The following is a 27,496-nucleotide window of genomic DNA, read 5'->3' as shown; positions in this document are numbered from 1 at the left end:
CTTCATAGGTGACCTCCAGCTTCTTCCAAATCTCCTGCGCTGACTCACAACCTGAAATTTTGTTGTATTCTGCAGCATCTAAAGCACAGTGAAGCATGTTTATAGCCGAAGCATGATTTTGTAGCTTCTTGAGATCATCCTCTGTCCATCTAGTCTCAGCTTTGACAACCGTTTGGCCACCAATAGTTTCAACAGGAACAAATGCGCCTTGGACTATAGATAGCCATGCACTCATATTTGTTGCCTGAATGAAATTTTTCATTCTATTCTTCCAAAAGGTATAGTTAGACCCGAAGAATAGAGGAGGCCGAGTTATGGACAGACCCTCAGGAAAAATCTGAGTTGTCAGATTTCCTAGGAGAAACCGAGTGTTGTTCTCAGCCATAGTGGGGATCAGCTCAAGGTAGTTAAACCTTGCACAGTGAGCTTTTAAGCTCTGATACCACTTGTTGGTCCCTTATAACGTGACAAGTTAGTTCCAAATGGGGGATAGGAACTATTTAAAAATTTGTCTGTTGAGGCTGACGTCTTTTCTTATGAAAAGGTTTACACAACGTCACTAAGTAGATTCAAGACACAAGCTTAGTCAACTTGTGACTAAGTCTGCTTCTTTACTTGAGTCAGGAAATAGCACTTAGAGTCTATTCCTGAACTCAGCTTCTTAGTAAACTTAACTTAGCGTGAGTTCTTTACTTAGTCAGTTTTATAGCAAGCAATATATATTAAAGGAGTTTAAGGGTTAGAAAGATGTTACTCAGCAGACTTATCCTGGTTCGGTCTCTCCGCCTACGTCCAGTCCCCGGAACTCGTTCCGAGATTTTTTTGAATTCTCTACTGAGCTCTTTGAAGGTAGAGCACGAAACCTTTTACAGATAGAAGCTGAGTATAACAAGAGTACCTTCCTCTATACCTCTACTCACTCCTATATCTACGCTGAGTACTATAACCGAGTACTCAGCCTCTCCTTTCTATTCTTCTAGAAATGATAAAGTGTTTGTCCTAAACAACGATTGCTAAGACACTTTAGATGATTGGAAATCACTCTAGACTTTTACACAAAGATTAAGAATTGGTGTAAGGTATTTGCTTTGCTTTTCTCACAGAAACTTCAAGTATGAATTTGGTCAGCGTTTTGACTAGTTGAAGATCTGCATCGATTGAAGCAAATGGATGGCCTTTATATAGTGACACTTGAGGCACCTGGTTATTTCGAATTTCGAAATAACCGTTGGAGGGAAACGGCTTCCTGTCGTTGTCACTCTGGGCGTGCTCAGTGTCGTTGGCCAATAGGATTCTTGGATCTTCTGTCTTCGTCAGTCTTCGGCAGAATGTTTCGACATTTAAGGAAAAGTCCACGAGACAGCTTCCTGCGTCTTCTGAACTTTTTCCAAAGTAGAAATACTTTGTCTGGAAGTTGAACATTGTCTGCCGCTGTCCAGACTGCATTGTCGTCCAACTCAGCAGCTTCCACTTGAAGCTTTTGCCTCGAAGGCTTCTCGATCCTTCTCTTGCTGAGTCGTCGTTTTACTTGATACGGCTTCGTTTTGAACTCTTGAGCCGAATGGTCTTGAAGTGTTGATTTGGGCTTGACTTCCACTTTATGGGCCTTTGGGCTTTTTAATCTCAATGTCTTATAAACAATTCAACTCAACATTGGACAAACACATTAGTGTAATAAATCAAAGCATTTAAATTTAATGTGTTAGAATATTTTTATCATCACTTAAATAATTTTGTCAAATCAAAATCATGTGGAAATGTGTTTCAACACCCACCACATCGCGAACGACCGCTCCCCCTATCTCCTTGGTTAAGTAAAAAGTTGGCTCCTCCATTAATGATTTCTAGACTTTTGATCTTCCTTTCTTCCTTTAAATTGCACGAAATCTGCACTATTTCGCCAAATCACAGTGAATTTCTCTTTTTCCTCTCTTCATCTCTTGATTCTGCAACTTCCTAATCCTAGAAAACGAAGCCATGGTTCTTCATCTTCCTGTTCGTTACTAGGTTTCTTTCTTCTTGTTACCATTAAAGAAATGGTTATTCTACGTTATTTTCTTCATTTTTCCCAGTTTATCATATTGTTATTGTCGCTTTTAAGGGTGAAAGGCGCGAAAAATGTAAGTATTTGTTGTTTTTCTGCGTTTTTTCATGAATACACTTCGTGAATCGATGGTTTCGCGAAGATTTGCGAAGAGAAAGAGCCTAGAACGTGACGATCTACTTCGTGAATCGATGGTTTCGCGAAGATCTGCGAAGAGAAAGAGTCTGAAACGTGTGGATCTACTTCGCGAATCGATTAGTTCACGAAGTCTGCGAATAGATCGTCACGTTTCAGACTTCGCGAAAGCATCGATATGCGACGTAGATCGTCACGTTTCAGACCTTGCATACCTCGCGAAAACATCGATTAGCAAAGTAAAATCACCTCTTTCCCCGCACATTTACATTCGCATGCTTCGCTAATCCTCATTTCGCGAAGCCAAAATCGTCTTTTTCCCTACCTAACACGATTAATTTTTTCTGAAGGTGGTTGATTATATAACATCCCTTTCTAGAAGGCGACGTATTGGGCTGTAGGTGAGATGACTTTCCTTCCTGTATAGGGATTAACTTCCCTCAAGATTGACATATTCACTCCTGAAATAGTTAGTTAGGAGAGATTATGCCAATCTTGGTGTGCACCGTGGGACACGTCCATCCCATGGTGCCAATCTTCAAAGTGAACCTAACTAATTCGGTACCAATTTTAAAGCGGAGTAATCTTGGTGTGCATTGTTGGACACATCCATCCCAAAAGGTCTGGACTTCCATTTCTCATCCCAAAATGGAAGTCCAGACCTTTTGGGATGGATGTGTCCCACGGTGCACACCAAGATTACTCATTCGCTTCAAAATTGGTACCGGATTAGTTAGGTTCACATTGAAGTGCTTTGTTAGGAGTTTATTGTGGCAATCTTGTTGTAAATTTTGATAATGTTATGATTTTAATGTTGTTATTGTGTCAATCTTGTTGTAAATTTTGATAATGTTATGATTTTAATGTTAGAATCCGTTGTTGTTTGCCATTTTTTGTTATATACCACTTCGCGAATTAGCTACAAAACATATCTAAACTTCGCATATGCGAACTAAATTCACCAAGTAAACCAAACTTTAACTTCGCAGGCTTCGCATATGCGAACTAAATTCATCAAGTAAAACAAACATTAGATTCGCAAGCTTCGCATATGCAAACTAAATTCATCAAGTAAACCAAACTTTAGTTTCGCAGGCTTCGCATATAAACCCAAACATTAGCTTCGTAAGAATCTGTGAAGTCAGACGAAAGGGGACGAGACGCGCGTAAATATTGAGGGTATTATGAAAAAGTCACACAAAATCAGTCTAGATATGTAGTAGGTTGAATAAATGGGTTAAATATGTAAATGGACCTCCCATTTGACCTAGTTTTGTAATTTTCCCAAAACTAAATTGAACCAAAACTAATTAGTAACAGAATATTATATAACCATTTTTTTTTATTTGATTACCAACTGAATAATCAAAATATATAAAATGATTTAAATATCTAAATTACAAAATTTTATACATAAAAATATACTTATTTATATAAAAAAAATATTATATTGTTTCTAAAGATAAAAAAAATATTTCCTAGTTTCCTACAAATTAAAAACTAGCAAATTAAAATAGTGAATAAGTTTAAAATTAAAATGCAATAAGTTATATATTGGCTTTATTTATTTTAGGTTTTTTCAATATAAAAACAGAATTATGACTTTTTCATTTATATTTAACTTTCAATTCGATTTCAATTTACCCGATAATTTTTACAAAATAACCGAAACAATAATCGATTACCAAACTAAACCATTACAAAAACCAAACCGCACCAAGATTTCGGTTCGACTATCGAAACAATCATCAATTACCTGTTATTTACCCGGACCGTGAAAAAGTACAAACAAGATTTAAAAACAGTAGTAAATAATATAAATATAGAACTTTCAACATTGATAAAAACAATCATCACATCAAGTTTAAGAAGCACAAGATCTAAAGTTCTAACCCCAACAATTCTAACCTTCGGAAATTTCTAACAGGTTTTCGCATCCCCGTACCGATTACACCATGGCGATTCTCACAAATACAAGCACAAACCACCATAAATACAAATTGCCAACCAAATAGCACAAGACCATCTCATAAGTTACAGTACAATGCTGATATCCAGCCACATGGTAAAAGCTTACTGTTCTTCTTCACTGTCGTTGCCGAACACCGACGCAACCGCAACAACTTTCGGTTTCTTTGTACCAGACCAGGATGACTTCTACAAATTCAGAGAAAAAAGGAACAAATCAACAGGAGCATATAAAGATTATAATGTTACCTTAAGGATTGACATGACATATTAGGAAAAAAAAATTATCAAGTTGGCAATGTATGTGCGCTAGTGTGCGCTAAAACGGAGTTTGAGTCGCACATACATAAAGGCCGCCCAAAAGAGCTTAAGGTGTTCAAAAAAGAAAATTGATCAAAGGCATGTATTCATTTAAAAAATCAGAAGCTTGATGTGTTCAAGGGCAGAGATAAGGAGGGCCTGGAGGGGCCCCGACCCACCTTGGGGGTAGTTCCAGGCCCGTCTCTGAAAGATTGGGGTTGAGGGTGCAAGATAAGCATGAAAAAACAATTTATATACCCAAGTGAACAATTGGCCCCCAAGCGTAGCAGTCTTGTATTCGCTGCTGGATGTGTTCGAAACTAATTGATCAAGGACTTAATGTATCTATTGAACGGAGGCTTAATCAATCAAAATCGAACTGATCAGGGGCTTAAGAACGCGTTTTTCCTAGAAGAAAATTAGAAGCTACTTCAAATTGCCATATGCCTTAGAAATGATAAACTTTTGAATTTTGCTATCCTTAGCAGCTATTTTACACACATTTTCAACTATGTCAGGATTCTAATGTGCCGGTGAATTTTTTATCATTCAAGGTCCATGTGAACGCTACTGCTATAATATTCATTGAACTCTTCAACAACACTTTATTTATGATATTATTGTATATGTGTATGCCATGAAAACAACTTCTTTGGTAATCATACTGAATAGTTTCCGACATAGTTGGTAACGACGCGCCTCAAGCGAGGCTCAAGGTCCTGTGCCTAATAAGTCCTAGACAAGGCTCTTGTCTTGTGCACCTCAGATGGGCTTTGAAGGCGAGGCTCAAGGTCCTGCACCTACTAAGTCCTAGATGAGGCTCGTTTAAAAGACTCACTTTGTGCACCTAAGGCGAGGCTCAAGGTCATGCGCCTAATAAGTCCTAGACGAGGCTCTGTTTAAAAGGCTCTCGCCTTGCGTGCGCAGATCGGCTTTGAATGAGCGCCTCAGGCGAGGCTCAAGATCCTGCACCTGATAAGTCCTAGATTAGGCTCGTTTAAAAGGCTCTCGCCTTGTGCGCCTCACCAAGGCTCAAGGTCATGCACCTAATAAGTCCTAGATGAGGCTCGTTTAAAAGGCTCTCGCCTTGTGCACCTCAGATGGGGTTTGCAGGCACGCCTCTTCTGTGTTTTGATTTAAATCTTTTACTGCTCAAAAAAAAAATTAATCTCGACCACTTATCCTATTTAGTAAACTCAAATCTAAACCGTTGATCTAAGTAAAAAAGAACAAGAAGAGACTTAATAAGAAGGCAGGGAAGAGGAGCTCCTTCATCAGTGCGACACGAGAAACGAGCAGAAGTATGTTGCAATTCTAGTATCATAGTCTCTATTGTCAACACTTAACTTGGTGTTTTTGACGTTTAATATTATGTTTTCATGTAGTTTTGTCTTGTTTAGTAGAGGTGGCAATTTCATGTTTCGTATACAAATCGTGTTATCATATATATTGTTCTATATAGTTATAATATTGACATAAAACCTAAAAAAATAAATTTCATGTCAATCGTGTCGTGTCAGTCAGGTTGTCTCCAAAAATCGTGTTTTCGTGTCAGAAATGGTCACCCCTAGTTTTTAGTTCATGCCTAAACTACTAATAGAATATTAGTGACATTACTATCAAATATTGATAATTAGATTTTGTATCTATTTTATTTTTTTCATTTTCTGCACCTCATGTTCATCGGGCGCAAGCTGCTGGGCTACAGGACCCCCTAGCACCTTAGTGCGCTTGCGGCTTTAACAACTATGGTTTCAAGCACAAATCTCATGCTACTAAATTCTCAACCTTCCGTACCTTAGAAGTTGCACCCTTGGAAGAAAACCCAAACTTCAACGCCTTCCGCTGCTCCTGATCAGCGAGCGCAGTGGCACTTTTCAAAGAATTGGAAATCGGGGTTGATTGAGGTTCCTCCAGTTGTTGTTGTTGTTGTTGTTTACGAGCATCGGCCCTAGATATTCATAAAGAACAAAGAGATAAAGAAGCCGTAAAGATGCTAAAAATCAAAAGCTAACATATAACAAGAAAACCAAGTCCGAGTTGTTACATCTGGGCAAACTTAGCCATTTCTCTTTCTTGTCGTTGTAATTCTCGTTTTTGCCTATCATCACGACTGCTAGAGCCTTGCATCTCCCTCATCTCCTTAAAACGCTGCAAACATCATCAAAGACCAAAAGAAAGCCGAGAATTAAAACATAAAACGTAACACCACTTTGAAAATGAAAAGAAAGTTCAGTAACATATTAAATAACTCGTGCATGTACCTTTCTGTGATTGTGATCATATGAGCTCAGATGAACTTCAAATTCCATGGCCAATTTGTATTGCTTGTTGCAGAGATCACAATAGAAGACCTTCCTTATCTCTTTCACCTCCGTTTGAATTTTCTGCTCACGTTCCGCTAACACCTGAATTTTCATAATGTGCACGAAGCAGGCAGTAGAAGCCACCAGGTAATAAAAACTGCACGAAATTCTCAAGATCTTCCAAAGTTGATGTTCTCCTATGATATACCATTCCCGTCAAAAGACATGCATATATGCAATATGCTGCCTTCTGCTATTAGATGCGGGTTTCAGAAAAAGTAAAACATCAACCTCAATATAGTATCTACTGGTTAAAGTATTTATGGCCATCTCTACAAATGTAGCGACATACCTCTCGTTTCTTTGCATGTTCCTCCGTTTCCTCAAGCTCAATTTCAAGCTTTTTTCTTTGGATGTTTTCTTCTGCAGTGAAAAAATCATCTTCTTCTTGTTTCCCTATCCCTAACTTGGGATCTCGAATCCCCGATTTTATTGGCTCAACTATTCCTGAGCAAAAAAACAAAAAAGATTGTGAAAACCAGAAGAAGATCAACAATAAAAAAGATGTTTCGGAAAAAAAGACTCAATTATGATATCATATACAGAACTATGGTTGTAATTGAGCCGAGCCACCTCTGGCCTGCTCATGCTCAGTTGGCAGAAAATGGACGAGTTAAGTTCATTAAAAAAATTATCCGATCGTTAATTCTGTTCATGTACTTTGCCCACGAACAACTCATTAATTATGTTCATAAACTATGTAGTTATGAAACCAACAAAACTAAAGTTTCACATATAATGATATAACTATGTAGTTTTGCATTTCCCCTTTTATAGAATTACTATTATTTAAAAAATAATCGAACCCAACTTGCTCATGAGCCTGTTCATGAACGTTATAATCGAGCTTGTTCATGAACCTATAACTTAGCCTACTCACGAACTTCCGAGCCGAGTTTCACAGTTTTTCAAGTTTGGCTTGTTTATAAATCGAGCCGAACACGATCAAGAATGCCGAGCCACTCATGAGCAGCTCGGCTCATTTATAGAGCATAGAAGGGTACAAATACAGTCATGTGCAAAAACTTATCCAATGAAGGATAAAAGCAAAAAAAGTTACAAGAACCAAGAAACCCAAATTTACTGCAAGATTGGCTGAATATAGAGATGTAAGGTTAACTTTTAAGAGCATTTACAAGAGTTCAAGAAAAAGCTAACAGTTTAAGGTCCCATTTGTTTGCCGGAAAATATTTTGCTTGGGTAAGGGAAAATTTATTGGAAAATAAATAATTTTCGGGGTTTGGCTACAATACCAGAAAATGGGAAGAAGTGTTGGGTGGCTATTGTTTTCAAAATGGTAAGAAGGAATGGAGTAGGGTTCTAAAAGCTTAGGAAAATGTTCCTCTTTTGAAAACGGTAAAAAAAATTCCATAGTTTCTTCATATAATCTTCTGTTGACTAACCTAAAATTTTCCGTTGACTTATTTTCCTAAGAAAACAAACACCGGAAAATCAGGAAAATATTGTCCTGTACAATATTTTCCAGTAAACAAACGGGGCCTAAGAGAAAATCAGACATAGAAGATCATTCCACCGATTCAAATGACAAGACGTGCAATATTGTCGTAAGTTTTTGGGTTCTGAACATACCTTGCTCATCCTTCCCAAGACCTTTCCCTTTCCATCCCATTTTCTGAAGAAGCCTAAACCCGATATTAGATGATGTCAACATTGTGTCCAATGAAGCTTGTTCAACATTATCCAGGTCAACATTTTCTGTTGGTTTTTGATTAATAGGCAAACGAAAATCGTCTACCAAATCCTCAATAAGAGAATCCTGATGACAAACAGAACAGAAAAAGCAAACATTACAAGTCAAAACAGTGAAGCATGGATAAATCATCTAATGAATAACAAGACCTGGGAATAACAAGTATACCTTTTTTTATTTTTTAGTTTAATTATGGAGATACGTGGGGATACATTTCAGAGTTAATTAGGTAAAATTTAGGATTTTTTTTAAATAAATTTACAAAAATAAGGATTAATATAAAAAAAATTAAATATAAATAATTAACTAAACCAGCCTTTAGCTGCCTTTTCATTTGCAAAAAAATAAATAAAAAACTAAAAGCTAATAAGTATTAAATGTTTGTAAATGAAGATTATAAAATGATTACAATTGACTTATGAATGTGACCTATGATTTATAATTTACTTATGAATCTTATTTAGGGTTATATATATATAATTTGGGGTATCACCGCCGTACCCGTATCTCACATTTGTTTTAAAATGTCGTTTGTTATACCCGTACGCATCCCGCGCCTGTATTCATACCGGTATCGGTGCTTCATAGGACAAGATAGATATGCATCAAACTTCATTCAGCACGTATAGATACAAATATATGGAAACCTATGAAGCGCCGACACTTCTAAGAAGCTGACATGCGCGCATCGGATACTCCCGGGATATGTGGGGATCCACGTGGGATACGGAAAAACAAGTATCCCCTTTTTTCCTTTTTCTTTTAATTATGGGGATAGGCAGGGGATATGTTTCAGAGTTAATTAGGTAAAATTTAGGGTGTTTTTTTAAAATAACTTTACAATCTAGGGGTTAATATATGTAAAAAAATTTAAATATAATTCCCTAACATAAATAATTAACTAAACCAGTCTGCACCCACCATTTTATTTGCAAAAAAAAAAAGTAAATAACTAAAAGCTAATCAGTATCAAATGTTTGTACATGAAGATCATGAAATGTCTTAGAATAGTTAGAATTGGTAGTTTAAATAGTTTGAAGTACAGAATGTTTCTTTTTATGTTGCACGGTGTTTCGTGTCCGTTTCCATTTCTGTTTCTTCTCCATTTCCATTACCGTTTCCTAGCTATATTTTTATACGAACAACGTTTGCCGGTGACCGTTTCCGTTTCCTTGCAACATACTTATTAGTGATTATGTATGTGATTAGTGGTTTTATATATATATATATATATAATTTGGTGTATCCCCGCCGTACCCGTATCTCATATTTTTTAAAATTCTGTTTGTTGGAAACAAAGCGCTTTTCCCAACTAAGCCGGTTCAGATGCAACGCAAACAAAATATATATGAGAAAAAAAATGCATGGAATGAAACTGATATTCCTTACTTGTTCGCTATCTCGTTGACTTTTATCATGAGCATCTATTTCCTGCTTACCGCTGTACCATTTGCTTTCCATTTAATCCACCTAAATTGGATAACAAGAAAAATCAAATAACATAAAACAAATTAAAATGCTTATCTGAAGGTGAAAAGAATGAGGAAATCAAGAAACATCCAAATAAGATATCTCAAGAGAGTGCAATTTAGGGATAGAAGTCAAATTTGCCCCCAACATTATTGTAAAATAGTCCAATTTCGCCCTCATGGTAGAAACTTTAGGTCAAATTTAACATTATGATAGAAAACGCTACACTTTTCTACATAAATTCTATCGAATTTCTTGGAAAATGGTAAACTGGGCAAGGATTTCTACCGTGAGTGCAAAATTGAGTCGTTTTATACAATGAGGAGAAATTGAGCTTCCCCCAATAACCATAGGGGAAAAATCAGACTTTTATCCCTAAAATTTAGGGTGAAGTCCCAAAAAAACTAGTGTAAGTGTGATTTTTTTTTTTGTCCAAACAGGAACCGAGGTTTTTATTTTGCTAAAAACGAGGATCTTCTAGTTTGACACTAAAAATGAATGTTAACGACCACAAAATGGAAATTCCAAGAATTAAAGTTATTTAGTACCAAATTTACTATAGAATCAAATTTTCTACTTTTCAAATTCATCATTTTCAGAGCTTTCTCTATCTAAACATTCATTCTCTCTACTCACCAAACAACACCTAAATAACCTCAAAATTAAAAAATTGAAGGATTAAAGTTGCTTAGAAAATCATAAAGTCTTTGAATTTTTCAATTTTGAGGTTGTCAACACTCTTTTAATTTTAATGTCCTTGTTTCTAGTAAAGCGAAAAACCTTGTAAAACAAAACCACAGTTCCTTCTAGACAAAAAAAAAAAAAAAAATCATCAGGTACATGTTTGACAAAAATTGAAAGCACAAGGATTTTTTTTCTGTACTTTACCCTAAAATTTATGTAGACTGCACACAAGTTCATCCAAGCAAGCAAATCAAAAGCAGAAATTCATATGAAAACATCAATTAGAACCCATAAGCGGATAAAACCTTTATCTGATTCCAAGAGAAAAACTCGAAAAGAAGATAAAAAAAAAAAAAAGTTTCTTTATCCCCCATCACACTCCTAAGGAGCAAATTACCTGCGTTAGGTAAACCATCTCTAATCTTTAAAACTTGAAACTAGATTAGGCTACCTTGAAATTATAAAAGCACAAAAACTAGGTAATTAATCTAAAATATCCACATAGCTCCAGAGGTTCCTTTAAATTGAACACAAACCCAAAACAAAAATCCTATCAGTTTACTAGATAAAGATTCAGAAAGTTATTTAGGTTTAACTTAGAATCCCCTAATCTAGATAGACTACCAGCAAAGCCATTATTATCAAAGCAAACTGAGATTAAGGTCAATGAAGTCTCCCCAAAAATTAAGTAACTAGGGTTTGAAATTACATCGATTGACGAATACGTAATCTATGATCGAAGAGAAACACACCTGCTTCTGAAATCTGCGTTTCGTGCAATCGGATTCTTCGTCTCCGTTTGGTTGAATTGATTTTGGGATCGGTCGACTTTCTCCCTTCTTAATAAATGCCTGTAAATCAACTATGGGCTGGGCCTAGATAGGCTTGGCTTGGTTTAGACAAATATTTTATGGGTCAAATACAGAAATATCATAATTAAATATAAAATTACAATTAAATCATATCATTAAACTTAATTCATAATATGTCATTATTTTCTATATATTATGATTCTACATCATAATTTAAAAATTATAAACTCCAATTTATAAATCATAAACCCTAAAAAATATATTATAGACTTCTAATTTATAAATTTCAATCCTTAAAATATATTAAAAGTACCGATTTTACTAATTTGACATAATTCAAAATTATAACTTGACATAATTGTAAATAGTTTTTGAAATATGAATTTCTGTGTAATTTTTCCATATATTTTATTTAGGGAATATTTTGAAATATTTATTTGAATTTTCACGTGAAAATTATAATTAAATCATAATAAAAAAAATGATAAGCAAATCATAATAAAAATTAATTCTTAATATATCACTATTTTTTTAAAGGGTAAATTACACCCATGGCCACTGAACTTTATCCATTTAACATTATGGTCATTGAACTTCAATTCTTAACAGTATGACCACTAAATTTTACACTTTTTAACACCGGTGGCTGCTCAACTCCTCAAAACGACCGTTGACGGCCTAAAAATAAAAAATACAAAGCGTAATGATATTCTAAGTAACTTTAATTCTTGAAAATTTTCGTTTTAAGGTCATTTAGGTGTTGTTTTGCTAGGAGAGAGAGTGTGTTTTAGAGAGAGAGCTCCAAAAATGTGATTTTGGAAAATAAAAAATGTGGTTTCATGGTAAATGTCGTACTGAACAATTTTAATTCTTGAATATTTTCATTTTGAGGTCGTTAACGGTCATTTTGACGAGTTAATTAAAATTGAGTGGCCACCGGTGTTAAAAAGTGTAAAGTTCAGTGGTCATACCGTTAAGAATTGAAGTTTAGTGGCCACAATGTTAAAATGAGTAAAGTTAAGTAGTCATGAATGTAATTTACCCATTTTTTAAATATATCATAAATAAAATAATTTTTATATCCTAATTTATAAATTTTAAGGTTAAGGTGCAAAAATACCCCTAACGTTTTGGGTCATGAGCAATTTTACTCCTAACATCTAAAATGGTGCAATTTTACCCCTAACGTTTATAGTCAAGAGCAATTTTACCACTAACGTTGGTAATTTGGGTCAATTTCAGACACTATTATAAAACACAGATATTTTTATTCATTATTTTGCACCAATTGTATATAAATTGATTCTAAAAAAAGGATTTCATGTTTTTTGTAATTTAATAATAGAATTGGAGATTAATATTTATAAATTCGGTGAATTTTTTGAATGTTTTTGTCTAATTCGTACAAAAGACAGTATATTTTTTTTTTCACATCCCAACACTGATAAAATGACGCACATGTGAAGTGTAGATGATAAGATTCATGATCGAGAAGACAGTTTGATGAATTATTTCTGAAATTGACCTAATTTATCAACGTTAGGGGTAAAATTGTTCTTGTCTACAAACGTTAGGGGTAAAGTTGCACCATTTTAGACGTTAGGGGGTAAAATTGCTCCTGACCCAAAACGTTAGGGGTATTTTACACCTTAACCCTAAACTTTAAACAATTGATAAATTCTAAATCCAACAGTCTTATTTCATTAGATCATTGTCATGAATTTTGCTTATTATCTTTTCTTCCATGATTAAATCAAGTTTTTCTATGATGTAGTATGCATGAATTCAGTGCAATTGTTTTGCATCTGAAACAACAGCAAGAACAACACCAGATGGGAGCAAGGCCTTCTAACACCTCCACCAAGCACCACCACAGGTGGGTTAGTCCCGTTGGTAACCGTGTTACACCATTGACCTTAGTGGGTTCGGCGAGTTCCGGTCCGTCCAGGCTGCTGTTGATTCTATCTTAGAAAACAATACCAAAAACATGCTCCTCATAATTGCGGATATTACGTGTAATGTTTCAGTTAGATTGAATTATGCATATCATAGAAACGAAAATTGAATTTATTGATATCAATTCCAAAATTTTACCCTATCACTATTCAGCAATTAAATTAGTCCTAAACTTTTTAATTGAAATTTCAAAATGGTCCGTGAGATATAATAATATGCCAAATTTCTTATTTAGTAATTAACAAGAATGACAAATGCAACTTGTAAGAGTGAATCAGATATCACTTTATGTGTTTTTGGGATAGTTAATTTGATAAATGCAATTTGTAAGAGTGGGTCAGACCATTTATAAATTGTAAACATGTTGTGGTGCTGGCAACGAAACCGTATATGACGGTTTCAAGAAGCAGGAAAAGACTTGACTTTTATTGAATGATTGGTGAGATTGGTACGATTGATGAGATTTTGGGTTTCCCAACAACAACCACCCTCCAAAAGCAGGCATGATATCGAACAATGTGCAAGAGCCGTTCGATGGATTCCTTTGTGAAAGGATTCAGACACAATTGAGACGATAGAAGGTTGTAATCGGATTGAGTGTAGATGCAGCAAACACATTTATTGGATATGCTTCGAGGGCTATTCATCAAGCTATCCTTTGAAGAAAGAAAGAGAAGTTAGAGAGAGAAATTTGAAGAGAGATAAATAAAGGAAAGAAGATGAAGAGATGGAAGGATAGGGGTAAAAGAGGAAGGATAAAATTAATTTTTTTAATATAATTTGTGAATCCCACTTTTACTAATTAGTTAATTAGTGGATGAAAAATGATGATGTGGCACGTTGATTTCGAGTTAACCGGTCATTTTTAGCTGTTGTACACCATAGTGGAAAGTCACCTATAAGATGGTACATTTTCGTGTAACAAAATGAAAGTTATATACCAAAGTATGCAATGGGATAAACGTTGTACACCACATATGAAATTTACCCATATATAAACGTAACAAAATTACATGTAACCCAAAAACACGACACGATACCAACACTAACCCGAACAAGTTAACACGATTGTGACACAAAAAATTTTGGGATTGGATTTGGGTTTACTTTTTTTAACACGAACCCAAATCTGACACGAAACAAAATTTACCCCCATATATAAACGTAATAAAATTACATGTAACCCAAAAACACGACACGAAACCGACACTAACCTGAACAAGTTAATACGATTGTGACACAAGTTTTTGGGATTGGATTTGGGTTTACTCTTTTTAACACGAACCCAAAACTGAAACAACACAATAAATGGCAGGTCTAAAAAATACCAACAATGTGAATGCAAAGTTATAAAAAAATTAGCTTCAAGTAATCTAAAGTGAACAAAACTGTCTCCAAAGCTTGTAGCCATGGCTCCTCCAACTTCTTTTCTTATACTGAATAATCTATCAATCAAGCAAACCTTACTAAGCAACAAAAATGGCCTATTCAACCAAAATGTTTTACTTAAATATCATTCATTCTAAAGCAAATAATCAAACAAAAACACAAACTTTTCCTAAATGAATTTTACAGTGATGTTCCGAAATACCGGTTCTAAATATCCGAGCTAAAACCCACTTCAGTTAGTTTTCTTTTCTTCAGCTTTTTCGGCAACTACATCTGAACCGGTAGTCTGGATCGTCTGGTCATCCTCGCCACCAAAACCGAACTCATTTACACGACGTCTGTCGACTGGATAAATCCATCTTTGGTATATGTATATCAAGAATATAAGATCTGCAAAAAGCAAGCACAACATATCAAGATAGCAACAAAATGGAACATCCTAAATTGCAGAGCAGGATTCCGGAAATAATTATGTGAACATCCTATCGTAACAAGCTGGATCGTTCGAAGCCAGGGTGCGCGCTAATAGTAGGTACCGTACAGTTGACGATACGAGGGTACAATCCTATGAAGCACTGATACGGGTACAGGTACATGTACGGCAAAAGGCATTTTTAAAAAATATGAGACACGGGTACAACGTGGATATGCCTGACACTCCTAGTCCCTAGTGGACTAGGGTGGATCACTTAAACCAGTCCCGACAACTGGCCCAGGGGTTGGCGGATGTCTCCGTTCGGGTGGAATCCCGGCGGACACTTTGGGTGGGCCCATAGTGCGGGATATATGTATATCGAGGTTTAACCACGATAAACCCCTCCGGGACGGATTATAGATATATGAATTGACGAAGTATTCTAAACTGATATATAAAAAACCCCTAAATTGTACCTAATTAACTCTGAAAAGTATCCCGAAGTATTCTAAACTGATATTAATTGCACAACAGGATTCCGAGCACAAGCACAGAAACACGTATGCAAACATGCTATCCTACCAAGCTGGATCATTCTAAGCCAAGGTGCGTGAGCTACTAAATATTAATTGTAGAACAGGATTCCAAGCACAAACACGGAAACAAGTATGCGAACATCCTATCCTAACAAGCTGGATTGTTCGAAGCCAGCGTGCGTGAGCTAATAGTAGGTACTGTACAGTTGATGATATGAGGGTACAATCACAAGCACACTCAGTTTTGGAACCGTATAACAGTTAACACATTATGCTGTTTCCAGAACCAGTACAGACATGAAGTAGAGAAGGAAAATGGTTTTGTCAGGTTAAATATACAAGTACAATGCAAGTTAAATGAACTGCTTCCTTTTAATGGTTTCGGAGGTCAATAAGACGATATAACGAAGGAGGAATAGGAGCCAAACTTCACATTTTTCTAACACACTGCATTGCAATGTTTCAACGAGTGAGATACCCTAAATAGGGTTGTAATCGAGCCGAGCCGAGCCAAGCCGAGCCAAGCTTTGGCCTGCTCATGCTCGGCTAGTTAGAAAATTGACGAGCTCGAGCTCGAGCTCAACATCATGTTCGTGAGCTGCCCATGAGCTTGGTCACGAGCGTTCCTTGCGAGCAGCTCGTTAATTCTGTTCATGACCTTCGATCGCAAATAGCTTATTAAGCATACTCATTAATTATTGTTCATTTGACATTTCTTTTAACACAAAACTACCTAAAAACTAAAGTTTACACAATACTACGATATTTTATATTTCCTCCTTTATAGAAATACTATAATTATAAAAATAAACGAACCAAACTTGCTCACGAGAATGTTCATGAATATTATAAGCGAGCTTGTTAATGAACATTATAATCGAGGTTGTTTATGAACAATAATATTGGGCTTGTTCATGAACCTACAACCGAGCCTGGTCACAAGCTTTCGAGCCGAAATCCGCCATGCTCAAGCTCGGCTCGTTTTTAAATCGAGTCGAACACAGTCGACCTTTTATCAAGCCGAAAGCCGAGCTGCTCGGCTCATTTACAGCCCTAACCCTAAACCAAATAAAGGTCCAACTATAAAGACTTTTCTTCAGTTCCCAACTTGTAGGTGAGTTTCTAATTTAATCAAACTATGCGGAGTATGGTGCACATACATGTCACTGTGACTCACTTGCAAACACATCCAGATTAAGATATCATCACTGTTAATGCAGGGAAAGAAAATGTAGACATCTTACCATCTCGGAAGACTGAAAGTCGATGTAATATTGGCATTTTTATAACAAATGCAAAAAGATCGTCGATAATGGTGTTCAGGAATTTATATGTCATCTGCCTCCATGGTAGATGAGCCACAGACTTCAACTTATAATTTATGAACAACTGGGGACACATCATGATAAAACCTGCGAGCCAAAGCAATATAAAATCATCAACATTTCACCCCAAAATGAAGGACCTCAAAGAACATCGAGCCACTCTAAAGCAAGAGAAAAGACCCGTTACAATGAAAAATAAAGTTCTACCAAGTAAATTAGATATATTTAAACGAAATACATACAGTTCTACTGATTATGATTATGACAAGGTGTTAAAGACATGCATCAGGATCCTTCAAGCCGAGCTTTTATCTGCTCATGTTCGGCCCATTAAAAAATTGACGAGCTTGAGCTCGAGCTCGAACTCAATTCTATTCGTGAGCTGCTCGCGAGCTTGTTCACGAGCAGCTCATTAATTTTGTTTATGAACTAAAACTCAATAATTATGTCCATTTGAAATTTCTTTTAACACAAAACTACATAGTTTGGAAACCTACAAAACTACATTGTTCTACATTTACCCTTTTATAGAAATACTATAGTTAAAAAAATAATTCAACCAAGCTTGCTCACGAGCGTGTTCATGAACATTATAACCGAGCTTGTACATGAAGCTATAAACGAGCCTGCTTGCGAGCTTTTGAGCCGAGTTTCGCTGCGCTCAAGCTCGGCTCGTTTATAAATCGAGCCGAACACGCTCAAGCTTTTGTCGAGCCGCTCATGAGCAGCTTGGCTAATTTACAGCCTAATCGGCATACTGAAAATGACAGAAGGCACTCATCATGGCTTACCGAACATGTAGACACAGCTTGTAAGTGATGAGAGAATCCAAGAATACCAACTCCTGTGGCGCTCATACTTAAGTGAGTACACAGAGGAGCATCCAACAAGGAGGAACAGCACATAAGACAAATACTTCATTGCAAGGTCATCATATTCCTTTGTCTTATTCCCTGAATATGAATCGCGATCTCTAAATCTCAGCCTGGGTATCTTTCCACTTCTATCAATCTGGAAGACAAAAACCATCACCAAATTCACAAATCATGGAATCTCAAAATTCAACGGCTTATGGTCCTAATACAAATACTATGAATGGAGATTGATAGAGATATACATATTTTATAGAACAACATCTATATAAATCAGAAATTGACATCAATATCACATGAATATTTTGCGGGTTTTCTCATTACAGACTTGGGATACATATGTTGCCATAAAAGATGAAATTGTGGCCTTTTTGTCCATTTAATCAGGAGATTAGAATTCGAAGGCAAGCTTGATGTGGAACTTGCCTCTCTAGTCAACAAAAAGTGGAAAGAAACAATTCCATAGGCTTTGGTTACTTTTCTTCCTAACTCGCAATTTCCATCCCTTAACTGAACTAACAGTTAAAAAAGCCACGAAAAATCATATGAAGCATATTCACCAATCTTAATATCGGTATTTTGGTTTTAGGAACATAAATCTTCTGCATAAATGAGAAATCTTTTTCTAATTTGCTTGTAAATGTACGTCACCATCCTTCAAAACATGCCTCATTCTAGACTAGCTAAGAATGTGGTTAGTTAATCTTTTCATCCTGAATATAATTATAGCTAGTTTAATATATGATAGCCATAAGCCACGGGTATGCAGAAATTTGAGAATTTACTTTCATTTTGTATTAAATAAAATACCTCTATGTGCATTGCTTTCCCTATTTTCCAAAACTCAATGCAGCAGCCAACTCCAGAACTTGCAAGTATCATCCAGGAAGTGTCATTGTCGAGCAGATAAAGGAAGACAATGAGCTGACTAATGAAGCTCACAACAACAGACTTTGCAGACAGCCCTTCCATAGACTTGTTTTTGTTCCAAAATTGGATATCTGCAGGTAAATAGATGGTTTAATAGATAATATCTTCCATAGAAATCATCCAAGTTCACGAATCTCGAGGCAGTAGTTAAACAGAAAGAAGAATCATGATTCACCATTCTTGAATGCCAAGAAGTCAAACACTGAATGAAGCAATGAAACAACCATTGTAATCCCCAAGAGGTAGGGATTTCCTTCCAAGAAGACCCTCTGGAAAATAATGGAATTATCAGAATATGGTGAATACGGAACATAACAATTCGACTTGTTCCCATGAGCGGCGAGTTAGTCCAGCAAACAATAAAATTAACTCACTCAATCAAATGCAGTATTAAGTAGAACATGGTACAAGAATATGAACTAGTAAACAATAAATTCTAACACGAAAGAATCCAAAAAGTCAAAGGACTTTTGTTTCTGAAAGCAAACATCTCTATATATTTTGTGATTGACGCATGCAGGCAACCCCGATATAACATGCATCAACAGAACACTGAGCTGAAAATTACAGCTCCAATCCAAAATTCATGGATGAAAATCCACCCTGCTTATGCTGATTTGAATTACATTCAACTCATCTTTACATATCACTTGATGAGTACTTGTGATCCGGCATGCTCATAACAATTATAGTAACAGTTACCACTTTCCAAAATCAAAATGGATCCAAAATTTAGATGTTTACATTTGGATAAGCAGCTAGTCAAATTCATATTTCACATGATAACACATTAATGAGTTTTCTGTTCTATTATAAATTTCCTAAAAGGTATATAACTCCTTCAATAACGCTTAAAGAAAAACCCCATATAAAAGGTCTTGCCTTGTGCAAGAACATTGGTAGTCATAATTTTAAGGAGTAATAACTGATTGCCAAGGAATCTAAGTCGATTAGTAAGACAATATCCAAGACACAGCAAATGAGTTACAGTTACAGCCTCTTCTCGTTGTCTATATAATACCTTGAACATAGCAATGGAGTAGTTAATTAGTTATGAACTTCTAATTGCCATATGGATGTCTCTAACTAATCTGTCACACTTCAAAGTGTTCAAAGTGAACATATAAAATATTTTAAACCACCCGTTAAGGAGAAATAGAACCCAATAATGCAATAAAATTATGGTCATAACTTCATATTATGACAAGCGAACCAGCTTCAAATTTTCTACTAACCTTGAGTTCATCAGCCTCGCCTTCAATCATGCTTCCATAACTACGATGAATCTGGAATGATTGATCAATCTGCATGAAGAGTTGCCATTTTGTCATGCTTATAGGGGCCACCTCCAAATGAAGTGGCACCTCTGTCACCGTCTCGTTGAGTGCAATCAGCTTATCTCTAAGCAACCAGAACTCATTGAAGAATACAGTAGGGTAGTAGTTTCCTGAACTGGGTTCCACGTTCAAGACTGCAAATCTATAGTCAAGAAATTCAAAGCTGAAGAGGACAGTAATATTCACATATAACAAGCTCAAGGACAAAGAGCAGCATTTCACATATTAGTCCAAAATTAACTGTTAAGTTCTTTGTTTTTTGTCCTCTAGATGATGAAACATTCTAATTTCTAATACCATGAAAACTAAAGATGAATGGAAGCAGTTACTCAGTCGGACAGTTGAGTTCCAAGTCATATATCTGTTATTTCAGCACATGTCTAGTTATATGATTATGAGATTCACAAAGCTTTTACTCGGGAATGAAAAGTCCTCCAAAGTGTCACAAATGAGCACACATACAAAAAAAAAAATACAAGCTTGTGCAACCTGGCTTTTAAGGATACATGGAGCAACATTTGGTGGTACAGCATTATGCGGGTATCTGCATAAAGATAGAGATGAGGAAAGAGAGAGAAAAAAGAATTAGCGAGTTTACAATTGGAAATGTAAAACAATGGTTGACAGAGAAATGTAAATCCATGTAAATAGTTATTCACAATGAATATAATAACAGTAATATGCCATCATCAAATAAAGAGAGAGAGAGAGAGAGAGAGAGAAACATGCTTTTATATTTTCATTGTTTTCAAGAAAAATCTCGTACAACTTAGACTTGAATTTATTATTTGTCTCCTCTCTGAAGCATCATAAATCATGATAAGCTAAAAAATAGTTTAAGAGCCACAGGCTCGTAGCAACCTGGCATGTCAAAGAATGCATTCTTTTGTTTTCTAGTTCCGTTAAGTAACAATATTTTCTAACGCTTTAACATGCTTTTATAAAGATTCCACCTATTGTTTGCTGCTTTGCAGTACACCGGAATTATAATCGGTGTGACCTCGTTAGAGATAGAACCCAAATTTAAAGCATGGTAGTAATCCTCTCATTTAAGAAGGGGGAAAAGAAAGATATTTCGACTCCAAATTGAGCACGCAATAGATATTTGGTAACCCCAGATGAATATCTTCAAGAGACCATTCATTCTCAACACCAACGTAATAGGAATTCATCCATCCACAAAAAAAAAAAAAAAAAAAAAAAAAAAAAAAAATCTGGCTTCAAATATACAAGTGAGAGAAGCTCAAGGGAACTAGAGATTTTTACCAAAAAATAAGCATGCTTCACTTTATTTAATTTTTCCTTGAGGTACATTTTTAACAGTTCGTTTGTACATGCTAGAAACATATTTGATAACAAAATGAGCATCAAGTTTGTACATTTAACTTGATGTCCATAAAATTTCACCAAATCTTTATATTGAGAGTACATACATACCTTGTGAAATCATCAACCAGATTAATAGTAACATTTGGTTTCCAATATGAAATCCATTCCACAGGGCCATCGTCTTTAGAATCAAGGTCACTATCATCAACCACCTAAAGCAAGCAATGAACAAAATTAGCAAACGTAAGGATATATGGATTATAATAAGGATAAATGAAATAAAATAAAAGCTGCTAAGAAACAACGTTATCATATTAAATTAATCTGTGCTTAATTTCACAAATAAAAAACCTGAGCGATCACTTCGCCTTCCCCGGAGTCTTTTGAGCTCCCTAATAGACTCCTCCTTTTGTCTGCTCTTGATTTGGGCATGTATATCACAATAGCTGAAATCAATCACAGGGTAGGGCTAATATTAATTTTCAGAATATCAAAATATAAACTTACAAATATACATATTTGAGGACATAAATATATATGATGAGCAAAAAAATTTATACTTGGATAGAAAAGAAATGACACTCATTTGTAAAGTGTGAGAAAATGTAAGACCCAACATAAAAACAAACCACAAATTTACGAGAGAACTAGATGACTAGACCTATAAGTTAATATCTTGAACTACGCATCAACTCCTCTTTACACTTATTGCAACAATGTTGAAAAGAAAAAAATGATAAAATGTCCAAGTAAAACAGCCCAGGGAATAACATGCTACCTATGCATCCAATAATCCATATCCATCCATGCATTCCCCAACAACCAAATTCGATACTAAGAATAATGAAAACTAAATATCAAAGTTCTCAACAAGTCACCACGGTTCGAATCAACAAAAATTTCTTCATTTTGAAAAATGAATTTCTCTCTTCATTCATCACATTACAATCACTAGGATTCTTTCCCAAGAGGCTCTTAATAAAATGCTTCTGATGGCATTCCCAACCTCCATCCCTTCCAATTGACCGTATTTTAATCTCAAACCTTCTTGACTAGCTATTCAATAACAAATTTTCACATAAAAATCCTGTTTTCTGTTAATTTCCATAATCATCTCAGCATCTCTGTTTTTCACTGAGATTCGAAAAGGGATTTCATCATGTTCAAGAAAACATCCATCTTCCAATATTAGACATGCCTCCGAGAAACAAGTTCTGGTCCATTTGATTGTCACCTAAATCCTATTTATTTGCTCATAAATTGAATGCTACAAACCTGGAGATAAATTTTGATAGGGAAACCCAATCATGCATCGTTCCACATATAAAAAGAACAGTCATATCCCAGCACCAACAAGACAATAACATCTACCCAAAAAATTTCAGTAAGCTTCCATAACCCAACTTGATTAGAAAGTCTACTAATTTTAGAAAAACGTCCATGATTCATTTTGTATCTCCCCCCAAAATATCTTCAAATGGAGCTCCATCACTATTACCAAGGAGAACTCCTATATAAAGGTTCAAACCTTTGATCTGAACCTTCCTCTACAAACCAAAATATTTAAGGCAAAATTCTCTCTATAGATGTTTTAGTTCTCGAAATTTACTTTGAATATAAAGCAGGAACTACGAAAGATGCGCTATCTAAAGACCGACAATCCTAACAACAGCCATAACCGACTCCCTATAACAAGTCAACAACACATCAAAACTACTTTTTCCACTATTTTCTTTAAAGGTTATCTCTTGAAAAAGAATCCTAAGTACGGAAAAATTATGCACCGTTGATGAACTGTATCAATATGCTCTCCAATATATAGATAATTTTCATAAGGTCAACAACAAAATCTTACGGTGTGTCCTTCCAAATGCAAAAAGAGGTTGATATTCTGGATCATTTGGATCTGGAGGATACCCAGATCGGGCAAAGTAAACATGAGCATAAACAGTGCCATTGTGCTTCACACTCTGCAAGAGGAAATATTTCAGTCATCTGTAGTAAGCATTAAATAGAAAAACGCAGGAGGACGGTAATAGAACGAACATTCAAATTATTCAAAAGCCCCCAAATATTTAATATCAAACTGTAAAGGATCATGTAACCTAACAACATATTTGAAGTTAAAGTCACTAGGAAAAATTAGTACCTCAGATGGGTAGTACTTCAATGAAAGAGTCCTGGTACTCTCAGGTCTCCAGACAGCATAAGGAATATTAGATTCGTGCCAAACAAGTGCACCTTCATTATTGAAGTCCTTGAACTTTTCCTGCTCAGAAAGATAAACCCACATATCCTGCATGCAGATACAGCTTCAATTAAAAGACGTAGTAGGAAAAACCCTAGTGAAAACAGTATATACCGAGGCACCCCTTGATTCAGGCTCCGAGGCCCAGGTGAGGCGCACAAGGCGAGAGCCTTTTAAACAGTGCCTCGCTTTGTGCAATCAAGGCTCACTACCTTGAGCCTGAGGCACACCTTTAACAACTATGGATATAATACAATAAGGAAAGGGATACTGAAAGACTTTATTTGACTCTAACATTGTGAAAAATAAATTTCTAATGGATAAAGGTATAATTGGCCCTTCAACAGTTGACCTAGATCAACTTTTTTGGTCTAAATAATCCTAAATAAAAGCTTGAAAAATACTTAGTTTGGGCGAGTCAACTCAAGAGTTGGATTAAATTGGTCAAACAGGCAGGTCAAGGACTAATTAAACGGGCAAGTTTAAGGGTCATTCTGTACTTCTAGCCAATTTCAAATAAACTGTAGCTCTATCTTTGTGGCATTTCTATTTCTATTTCATCTGAGGCTCTTCATCATATATGCTAACAGGTGTTTGTTCAAATATATTGGGAAGAGAAAATTAAGCAACCTACTTGCACCATATTTTATGAAACCTTTTCGTAATATTGAAACGATGTCTGGAATCCACAGTGATGTTTCTGCAATTAGGCTTCTATTTATCCTCAAATTTTGCACCACCAAGTCATCAATACACCAGATATTCTCAATCCTACTCTGAGTGTCACTAAAGAGAAACTAAGCTGACTGCCAACTAAAAAATTGAGTTTCCATGAATTAATGGGAATGAACTGCTTGTTCATATGATGTACAACACATCTAATGCAGCTGCTTCAAACTTTCTAGATCAACAATTTACATGAACAAGATAGCAGAAAGAAGGAACCTTCTTTAGCATTTATTTGGTTAGTTCCACTAGGGTTGTAAATGAGATGAGCCACTCATGAGCGGCTCGGTGTTTGGCTCATCCGCCAAGCTTCTCGAAAGCTGGCAGACTTGATTATAATGTTCATGAACTGAATTAACTAACTGCTGGCGAGCAAAGCTGGTTCAATCAGCTCGTCAATTTTCTGAGGAGCAGAGCAGAGCTCGGCTTGATTACAAGCCTAAGTTCCACATTAGTTCTCAACTCCCCACATAATTTTATTCTCCAATCCAGAAACTTCAATCCATAAAGCATAATCGAGACAGAATCAGAAATCAGTAAATAAACCCTAAACTAATAACACCGATCAAGCTCTGATATTAATTTAATTAAAGTTCACAGAGAGAGTATTCCGATCCAGCAAAAAAAAATTCAAATCTACAATGTCCAGAATAGAATACCAGAGTATCTCCCTTCTGGAAAATATTGGAGATTAGCACAGAAGGATCGGAAACTTTCTTAGGAGTGAAGAATTTGGAAACGAAGTACCAGAAGACAGCAATCCTAATTATTCCAGTGATACTTTGCCCTATTCCTCCTTGCTGTCTTTGCGGCTGTCCTCCTGGTGCTACTTCTCCGCCACCAGCTCCATCTGCTGCAGCCGGAGGCGCCATATCTTCCTCTCCCTGTAGATGCGCGGTGCCTCTATGAGGGAAGGAAGGAAAAAAGAGGCGTAGATTGGGTTTGGGATGGAGTTTGAAAGCAAGTGGTAACTGTAGTTGTAATCAAAGTAGGAAAATAATAAAAAAAAATCTTTCTTTTTTAAAATATTATATTTGGAAAAATATCAGAGATGAGGAGGGGAAAGAAACTTCATAGACATGGAACTTTGGGAATCTTTCTTTAAGACCCGCGGGTAGGGTGGTCGGTTAACCAGTCCATTAATAAAACCATTAATCAGTCCATTTAATTCGGTTAACCATATTTCGGTTAATTTATTATTTTGATCGATTAACCTATATTTCGATCGGTTAACCATTAGTGACTTTTCGTAGCAAATATCACTTTAAATCTATAATTATTCACTTTAAACTAAATATATAATTATTTAAATATTAGATAAAATTATTGAACTTCAAATTTAATTAACAAAATCACCAAAACAAATAAATTTTAAGTTATTTTAATATTTTTAACTTAAAAATATTCAATATAAATATGTATATTTATATATTGATAATTAAATTTTTACATATATTTATATTAGTTTTATGTGTATCGATACATAATCGGTTTATTTTTCAGTTTCGGTTAACCATCGGTTTTTGAAATGAAAAATCGTAAACTAGTCCACCGGTTACGGTTAGCCTATTTTTTGGTTCAGTTTCAGAAATCGGTTTTTCGGTTTTCCGGTTAGTTATGTGCGGCCATACCCGCCGGTTCAGTTCGGTTCGGTTCGATTTATAAATGAATTGAATTTAGCATAAAACTCAACTCAAAAGTTTTGGTTCGATTTATAAATGAATCGAGTTTGGCATAATAAAACTCAATTCGAAAACTTGGGAAAAACTCAATCATAGGTTCATAAATAAACTTATGAACAAATTCGATTATGATGTTTATAATAGGGGTGAGTATCGGTTCGGTTCGATTACTAACCGAACCGAAGTTTGTGCTATTTTCATAACCGAACCGAATAAGATTGGTAACCGAATTTTATTTAACTGAAAACTGATAATATTAAATTTTGTATATTTTTATTTAATTGGTTTTCAAATAATGCTCTTATATAAAAGTTACAATTGAAGAAATTATAGACTAATAAACCAAAATTTATATATGTAAAGATAAAAGTATATTTTTTAGGGGTTGGATTTTATATTTTATAAGTTATTTATATATGTAAAAATAAAATTATATTTTTTATATTTATATAATAAGTTCAGTTCGGTTATTGGTTATACCGATATATTTTTTCAGTAACTGTACCGATAACTGATTACCAGATTAAGCCAAAATTAAAACCGAATCGAACCAGAATGTTAAAATATCTGAACCAAACTAAAATTTCGGTTCGATTATCGGTTTAATAATTGGTTATCGGTTATTTTGCTCACCCCTATTTATGAACACGCTCATAAGCAAACTTATTCGATTTTTTTCCCTAAAGTATTTTTATAAATAGGGAAATATAAAACTGTATAATTTTATGTAAACTTTTATTTTATAGGTTTCGAAACGATTTAGTTTTGTATTAGAGAAACTTTAAATTAACATAATTAAGATGTTGTTTAAAACCTAAGAATTTTAGACTCTCTCGTTTTTGCCGGGCCCCAGCCGCCGCCGCCCAAACTCTTCCCCAACCTCACCCTCATCTTCACTGAAACAATGGAATCCTTGATTGATATGAGTGCCTACATTACCTTGGAAGAGGAATCCGCCACGGGTCTCATCCTCCAGCCAGACGACGCCACGACACAACCCAAACTAAAAACATCGAGCTTGATTGGTTCCTTCCTCATGGATCGCCCGATGAAAATCCCGCTCATCTGTCGGGATAGCTCGGGGTCATTTGCTGCGGCTGGAAACGGGTTGTTACGCTGCCAGCTTGATTCGTTCCTCGTCGAAGCCCTCTCCTTCCGCGAGGCACTGAGCTAGTTGAAGACAAAGGGATGGACTGGTGTTGTGTTGGAGTCGGATTCACAATTGTTAGTGTATGCCCTTAAGCGGGAAACTAACGGCAAT

The 27,496-nt window shown here is 35.5% G+C and overlaps 2 protein-coding genes across 2 annotated transcripts; both read right to left on the bottom strand.

The window, feature by feature from the left end:
• Positions 1-3,991: 3,991 nt before the first annotated feature.
• LOC136230558 (uncharacterized) lies at positions 3,992-11,517 on the bottom strand. Its single transcript, XM_066019664.1, has 8 exons — positions 11,431-11,517; positions 9,914-9,994; positions 8,404-8,590; positions 7,106-7,260; positions 6,712-6,855; positions 6,495-6,598; positions 6,245-6,398; positions 3,992-4,336 (listed from the first exon to the last, which is right to left on the bottom strand). Exons 2-8 carry the CDS (start codon positions 9,983-9,985, stop codon positions 4,253-4,255), a joined length of 900 nt encoding a protein of 299 aa, XP_065875736.1. The 5' UTR covers positions 9,986-9,994; positions 11,431-11,517; the 3' UTR covers positions 3,992-4,252.
• A 3,265-nt stretch (positions 11,518-14,782) lies between these two features.
• Positions 14,783-25,533, bottom strand: LOC136229035 (uncharacterized). Its single transcript, XM_066017573.1, has 12 exons — positions 25,213-25,533; positions 23,729-23,875; positions 23,435-23,549; positions 21,931-22,025; positions 21,688-21,791; positions 20,757-20,794; positions 20,149-20,384; positions 19,089-19,182; positions 18,794-18,984; positions 17,903-18,122; positions 17,031-17,198; positions 14,783-15,225 (listed from the first exon to the last, which is right to left on the bottom strand). The coding sequence occupies exons 1-12, from the start codon at positions 25,423-25,425 to the stop codon at positions 15,068-15,070; spliced, it is 1,779 nt and encodes a 592-aa protein (XP_065873645.1). The 5' UTR covers positions 25,426-25,533; the 3' UTR covers positions 14,783-15,067.
• Positions 25,534-27,496: the final 1,963 nt, after the last annotated feature.

Source organism: Euphorbia lathyris, chromosome 5 (assembly GCF_963576675.1).
Source record: "Euphorbia lathyris chromosome 5, ddEupLath1.1, whole genome shotgun sequence".
Taxonomy (NCBI): Eukaryota; Viridiplantae; Streptophyta; class Magnoliopsida; order Malpighiales; family Euphorbiaceae; genus Euphorbia; species Euphorbia lathyris.
Note: the sequence above shows the minus strand (reverse complement) of the source record. Positions and strands in the feature narration are given on the sequence as shown.